A 7,019-nucleotide genomic window follows, 5' to 3' on the forward strand; every position below is an offset into this window, starting at 1 on the left:
CCCCCCCCCGCCGTCCCCGGCGCCCCCGGGGCCCCGGCCCGGGCTGCCGGCTGTGCAGCTCGGACATCTGCCTTCACCGGGCGCTGCAAAGCTCTGCCCCTTCGGCTGGGCTGGGCGCGTCGGAGCCGGAGCGGCCAGCAGCCCGTCCCGCTGCGCCTTGGTACGGCAGCACCCTGCGCCCGGAGCCGGCAGCACGCTGACCCGCAAGCCGGCAGCACCCTGTGCCCCGGGATGACAGCACCCTGCCCCGCTGCCCCTCGGAGCCGGTGGCACCCATGCCTGCTGCACCCCGAGGTGTGTCCTTGTGCCTTCCGAGCTGGCAGCAACCTGCCCTCCTGTCCCCCAACCCATGTCCGGCTGTCCTCTGAGCTGGCAGCAACCTGCCCTGGTGCTCCCCGAGCCATGCCACGCTGCCCCTGATCTGGTAGCAACCTGCCCTGCCGGCCCCCGATCCGGCAGCATCCTGCCAAACCACCCCCGAGCCGGCAGTGCTGTGCTGCGCTGTTCCCCGATCGGGCAGCACCCTGCCCCGCTGCACCCGTCCTGCCCTTGCCCCTCTGCTCTGCCTACCGGCTGGCAGAGCAGACAGCCTGCCTGTTGGAGCCGAGAGGCACAGCGGAGCCCGGTGTGCTGGCAGGGAGGGGAGTAGGCAGAGCAGCAAGCTGGGCTCCAGGAGCACCCTTGCTGTCCTTGTCCCGCTCTGCTGCCAAAACCCTGTGCCGTGCCTTAGTGCCCCATTCCCGCGTGTCTCCGGGTGGGATGGTGAAGGGTGCCTGATGGGGGCTGCCCTCAGCTTGCTGCGCTCGGGGACGGGGACAACCTGTTGTTGCAAATGCCCTGTTGCAGTCAGCTTACGAGTGCCCTGGGCCAGCGGGAAGGAGGGGTGGGGGGGACAGAGGACGGCAGTGGAGGGGGGGTGATGCTGGACGAAGGTTACTCTGTGTTTTAATATTGCCAGGAGAATGCCTGAGGGTTTCAGGAATGCAGATAAGGAGCCGCATGGCCTTGCTAAGAAACCTGGCCACCAGCCTCAGCACTGGGTTACAGCCCGAGCAAGCTCCCAGGGGAGGCAGGGGGGAGCTGGGGCTGCCCCGCTGACCACTGCATCCCCCGGGTCTGGGGCTGGCAGGTGGGTGAGTGTGGATGGCCGTGGTGGCAGGCGCTGAGCGGGGCTCTGGCCATGGTCTCTGGACGAGGTGTTGGTAACAACGGGAGGAGAAGTGGCTTGGGTGCTGGCTTGACGGCTCTGCAACCCCATGTGCCCCGGGGGCAGGTCCCTGAGGGCAAAGGCCATGGTCCAGGGTGTTTCTCAGGCTGGGGACTGCAGCAGAGGGACCGAGACCCGCTGTGAGGCAGCACCAAGCTTGGGGAGTTGCACAAGTCATGACTGCTTGTCACTGGAGCCCTGGGGCTGGGCTGGAGCCTACATCCCCTGGGGAACAGCCTCAGGGATACTGAGGAAGTGGTGAGCTCCACTGGTCCATGCATCGGGGAAGCGGGTAACATCGTATTGCTTGAGTTGGAGGCAAGAGAGTGCTTCTGGCTGTGTTTGCTCTTGACAGTGGTCCCACTGGCTTCCCTAACCCAGCCAGTGCCCCCCGGCACCCCGGGAGAGGGAGGACTCTGTGTCCCACCTGTCAGCCCCACACTTCCCGCTGTCCTGCTGCATTGTTAGCAGGGTACCTGGAAGCTCCCTGGTCTTCTTGGCATGCCCAAATGAGGGCTCTTAGCCCAGCAGGATCCCTGGCCACTGCATGTCCATGCACAGATGGATACCATGGTGCCCTGGGCAGCTCTGCAGGGAATTGTCCCCACTGCTATGGAGGTGGCATGACTTCTGGTAGCTTGCTGCCATCCCACAGCCCTCTGGGCTTGTCCTGTGGCCCCTGGCTGTGGGAGATGTCCCCAGACGTAGGAGCTCTGGCGCTGGCACCATGCCCTGTGTTGCTATGGGTTGGGAAAGGCCATTGGCCCAACTCCTTGTCCCTTCCCCCAGTGCGCTGGCTTTTACTGCTGTTGACTCACTTCAAACCTGTTTTCTTTCCCCAAGTCCAAGGGTCTGGGTGTCCCAGGCAGCCGGAAGATGCCGCCTGCTTGGGGGGGTGGGTAGTGCTGCTCTCTGCCCGCCTTCCCTTTATCGTTTCATCTTCCTCAAGAATTCCAGTGTGTTTGCTCTCGCTGGTCCCACTCGGAGGTGCTGAGATAAGGCTGGAGGCAGAGCCCGCCTCACCTCTCCCCGGCAGCCTGGCCCAGGAATGTCCCGGGCCCCCTGCCCCCATGGAGTCCCAACCCCAAGCCTCTCCCTACCCCAGCCATCACCCCTTGCAGCCACTGTTGGCCCAACTGGCATGGAGACCATCCTTGCAGTGGTGAGGAATTTCTCATGGAGACCTTGGGATAGGAGTCTTGGCTTCCTTTGGAAGAAACCTCACCTTGGGGGGGGAGATGCTAGTGGGACCCCTCTTCTCCTGGTGAGGCTCTGGATATGGGGGTAGCTGTGGCCAAGCACACTCCATCCACAACCTCGCTGCTGAGATTGTGGTCACACCTGAGCATCCCGCGTACCTTCCCTGAGATGGCCCTGGGGTCTCTGCTGACTGTGCCCCGTCTTGGAGCTGTGCCCTTCCTTCCAGACCTGCTGCCTCCCCTAAAGGGGTTTGGCTTCCCCCACAGGACATGGTTCTGTCCCCAGTCTGGAGACAAGAAGGGAGATGCCAATGTTGGTCAGCGGGGAGAACATCTCTGCTCAGCCCAGCCCAACATCCCCAGGGTCTCCACTGTGATGTGCATGGGACAGCACAGAGCCACCCAGCTCAGCGTGGTGGCACAGGGCCCCATCCTGTATCTGGCCTGGGGATGCCCAGTCACCTGCACCACTACAGGGACAAGCTGTGCTCCCCGTCACACACTGTCACCACCCGCCCTCCCCCCAAACCCTGCTATATGCCTCTTGCATGGGTTTCAGCCTCCCTGCTGGGCACCAGAACAGCGCTGGGGCTGGTGAGCCGTGGCCAGGACTCCATGCCACATGGCTGAGCTTGAACATCCCACTCCAGCCTGGGCCCCGCAGGGCCCGTGGGCCACAGTGGCATTTCCACATCCTTGCCATCACCTTGCGAGACCTTGTGTTCACCCCAGGCAGGAGGGGGACCATGCCACGCAGGAAGGCATGGTCACCCTGGTCCCCGAGGATGCTGTAGCCCCTCTGGGCTGTGTGTGGGGAGGAGGTGGGCTCTCCCTGCAGCCCCCCAGCAAGCACAGAGCCTGCGGACAGCCCATGCCCAAGGGTTTCTTGGTCCCTCCCTACCTGTCTGTGCAGGCAGCAGAGCCCCTGGGCAGGCAGTGCCCTACCGTCCCTGCCCATCTGTGCCTGCTCCCTGCTACCCATGCCTGCCCCCTGCCCATTGCTGTCTGCTCCTTGCTCATCCCTGGCCATCCCTGCCCGTTGTTGTCTCCTCCCTGCCTCCTGTGCCTGCTCCCTCCCATCCCCACCTGCTTGCCCTTGCTATCACTGCCTCCTCCCTGCTTATCTTTGCTCATCCCTGCCTGCTCCCTCCTCATAGTTGCCTGTTCCTTGCCCATCCATGCCTGCTCCTTGCCCGCTGCTGCCCTGCCCGCCCGTGTCTGCTCCCCACCCGTTAGCACCTGCTCCCTCCCCGACCCTCCCTGCCTGTCCCTGCCTGCTCCCTGTCCATTGGTACCTGCTACCTGCCCGTCGCTGCCTGCACCCTGCCCGTCGGTACCTGCTCCCTGCCGGTCCCTGCCCGCTCCCTGCCCGTGCTCTGACACCTGCTGGCCACCAAAGGCACAGGCAGAGCCGCCCGTCTCGGCAGCCCGGGGGCAGGGTGCTCTGGGGCCCTGCCTGCCGCTGTGTGCCCAGCCGGGCGGACAGGCAGGCAGCTGGGCGCTGCCCCGGGCAGGGAGGGGAAGGTGGGACCCTTGGGCTGGGGCTGCCCTGGCAGAGGCACATGCAGGGGACAAGGCAGCCCAGGTGGGTCCCGCTAGGAAAGGGTGGCCCTGCCCCAGGGGCTGGTGGCAGGCGGTGTCCCCGGTGAGGGGACAGGGGTTGGAGGGTCTCGGTGTTTGTGTGCGGGCAGGGTGCCCCCGGGGGACAGAAGGGCTGTCAGTGAGGGCAGGAGGGGTGCCCAGAGCAGAGTGCTGGTGTGGCAGTGGCAAGGGGACGCCTGGAGTGATGGCCGGGAGGATGCAGGGAGGCATTGAGGGCCCCCTGCCTGCCTCCAGCCCCGAACCGCCTTGCTGCCCTTCTCTGCGAGGTCCCCGTGGGGCCAGGGACCTTGGGAGCTGCTTGTGCCATGTGCCAAGTGGCACCATGGTTGTGTTGGACGGGGACAAAAGTCGCTCCCCTCCCTCCTCCTCCTCCCCTTACCTGGCAACTGTTTGTCCAACACCTTCCTGGCTTATCTCCCCACACCCAGGGAGCCGTGGGACGAGGGCAGAGGTGCTCCCCCGCCCCATGAGGGGCAAAGGCCTGCCTGGCACTGCCCTTCCCAGGGCCCGGACCCTGCCAAGCATGAGCGGGTTTCACCGAGAGCAGCAGCGCCCATCTCCCCTGGACGGGAGCAGGTACTTGGGGATAGGGTGAGGGCCCACATTTTTGGGGGGCAGCTCGCTGCAGAACCAGTGCTGGGGCATTTCTGAGCCCAGAGGTGTAGCCAGCGTCAGGTTTTATAGCCCTGGCTCATGCTCACCGTGACTGTGTCTCACAACCCATGACATCCCGTGGTGGGGAGTTCCAGCGCTGAGCTGGGCATCACGCAAAAACGTCCCCCGTGGTGGCTGGTTTTTAGGCTGCTGCCCAGTCGTTTCTTTTAATGCCTCCCAGGACTGGCCTGAATGGTCTGTCCTTCACTCTGATTTTATAATGCTCCCTGGGACCCCCAGCATCTCCTTTCCAGGCTGCACATTCACAGTCCATTCACCTGGTTTTGTGTAGAAGCTCCCGTATTGCTTTTCCCACACCTTCTCTAGCTCTTCTCCATCCTTTTTGCAGCAGGGGAAGGGACCACAAGTGTGGGCTGTACTTCTGCAAGCCAAGTGCACAGGGGCTCGGTCCCTCGCTGAGATGCAGCTGTGGCTGGGGGAAGCGGGCAGCGCAGGCCGAGGCTGGGAGGGCTGCAGTGAAGGCGTTCAGGGCTGGCATCCCTCTGCTTGCTGGGGAGGACCGCAGCATGGGGGGAATGAGGCAGGGCAGTTGCCTTGCTTGTGTGACCTCTGTGGCCACCAGGTCTGGGGCTTTTGGGATCTGCTGCTGTTCCTCAGACCTGGCTTTTCAGCCTTTGTGGCAGGGAGAGGTGGAGGGGGCTCTTCACCCCATCCCTTCTGCTCCAGCACAACAGGGCTTTTGGGTGGGTTTGGCATTTGCCACATGAGCAGAGGCTGGATGAAGCTACAAGGCTGCCCAGCGCTGTGTCCTTGTGCCTCAGGACTTGAGGAGAGAGGTGGAGGGGGCTTCACCCCACATCCCTTCTGCTCCAGCACAACAGGGCTTTTGGGTGGGTTTGGCATTTGCCACATGAGCAGAGGCTGGATGAAGCTACAAGGCTGCCCAGCGCTGTGTCCTTGTGCCTCAGGACTTGAGGAGTGATACCAAGCAGAGCTGTGCTGAGGACTGGGCAGGTTGTTTCTTTTGTGCCTGGGGACAGTGCTGGGGACTCTGGGAGATCCTCCCAGCCAGGACGCAGCAGGGTCTCAGCTCCCGCACCCTCCTCCTGTGAGCTAAAACCCCCTGGGGCAGTGCTAGTGCAGGGGAGGTGTCCTGGGAGCAGGGAGGGCATTTTACCCTGACCAAGGCTCTGCTGCCCAACAGGCTCTTCAATGAGCCGGGAAGTGGGGGAGAGATGGAGGGAGAGATGGGTACCCTGTTGGGGTGCACACACTTGGGAGATGCTGTGTCATACAAGGGGGTATCGGGCACTGCATGGAGTCTGGAGGGCACAGGATGGACAAGGCACCTCATGTTCTTGGATCTTCCACTGCTGGATCAGTCCCCAAAGGCTCTGGGGACCCAGAGAGGCTTCGTGAAAGCATGGTGGGATACAACCTGCCAACCAGGCAGCTAACCCCCCCCTCCAAAAAGCTTTTACTGACTCTGCCCCTCTGCCCCGCAGCGCTGCAAGGACCGCTTGAACTCCCTGGCCATCTCCGTCATGAACCAGTGGCCGGGGGTGAAGCTGCGGGTGACGGAGGGCTGGGATGAGGACGGGCACCACTCGGAGGAGTCGCTGCATTACGAGGGTCGAGCCGTGGACATCACGACCTCGGACCGGGACCGCAACAAGTACGGCATGCTGGCTCGCCTGGCTGTGGAGGCTGGCTTCGACTGGGTCTACTACGAGTCCAAGGCACACATCCACTGCTCCGTCAAGTCAGGTAAGGCCTGGGGGGGGGCAGTGAGCGGGGCTGGGGGCCAGCCCGGCGTTGTGGCGTGCCCTGGGAGCCTGGCTGGCTGGGTGGGGTGCTCCTGGGGGGGTGCTGGCTCTTGCAGCCTGATTTCCCTATCTAGGGCAGACAGTTGGGTGGGGAGTGAGTCACACATCTGTGGCCAGCAGTGCCATGGGGCAAATTCCCCATCTAGCTCCCACGGACCTGCGTCCTGACCCACCCTCTCTACCCCTCTCCTTTTCTCACCCCATGTCCCCTGTCCCCCCAGTCTGCCTATCGCATCTGTCTCCCCTGCCTCTGCCCTTGCAGTCCCTTAGTGCCCAGCTGCCCACGCTCAGCCCCATCCAGCCCTGCCCTCCTCCACCGCTGGCTGCTCTTGAGCTCCTGCTGTTGCAGCAGCATCCGTCCAGCCCTGACGGGCCAGGGCTGGGGACAGGGACACCCAGGCAGGGACGGGCCAGGGTGCCCTGGGATCAGCTCTCTGCTGTGCAGCGTCTTCTGCAGAGGGGAGCAGAGCTGGGAGGTGCTGGGGGCAGAGGCAGCTGGACTGGAGTGAGGGGTGCTATCGTCGCTGGTGGTGTTCGCTCCCCCCCCCCCTCGCGGGGTGGGGGGGGGGA

At 64.0% G+C, this 7,019-nt stretch overlaps 1 protein-coding gene across 1 annotated transcript in view; it reads left to right on the forward strand.

The window, feature by feature from the left end:
* IHH (indian hedgehog) overlaps nt 1–7,019 on the forward strand; it is a 16,596-nt gene that overhangs the window by 6,145 nt on the left and 3,432 nt on the right. The window contains exon 2 of the mRNA XM_019470907.1: nt 6,129–6,390. Within this exon, the coding sequence (XP_019326452.1) occupies nt 6,129–6,390 (262 nt within the window). The remainder of the gene's footprint in view (nt 1–6,128; nt 6,391–7,019) is intronic.

Source organism: Aptenodytes forsteri, unplaced genomic scaffold, assembly GCF_000699145.1.
Source record: "Aptenodytes forsteri isolate BGI_AS27 unplaced genomic scaffold, ASM69914v1 Scaffold255, whole genome shotgun sequence".
Lineage (NCBI taxonomy): Eukaryota > Metazoa > Chordata > Aves > Sphenisciformes > Spheniscidae > Aptenodytes > Aptenodytes forsteri.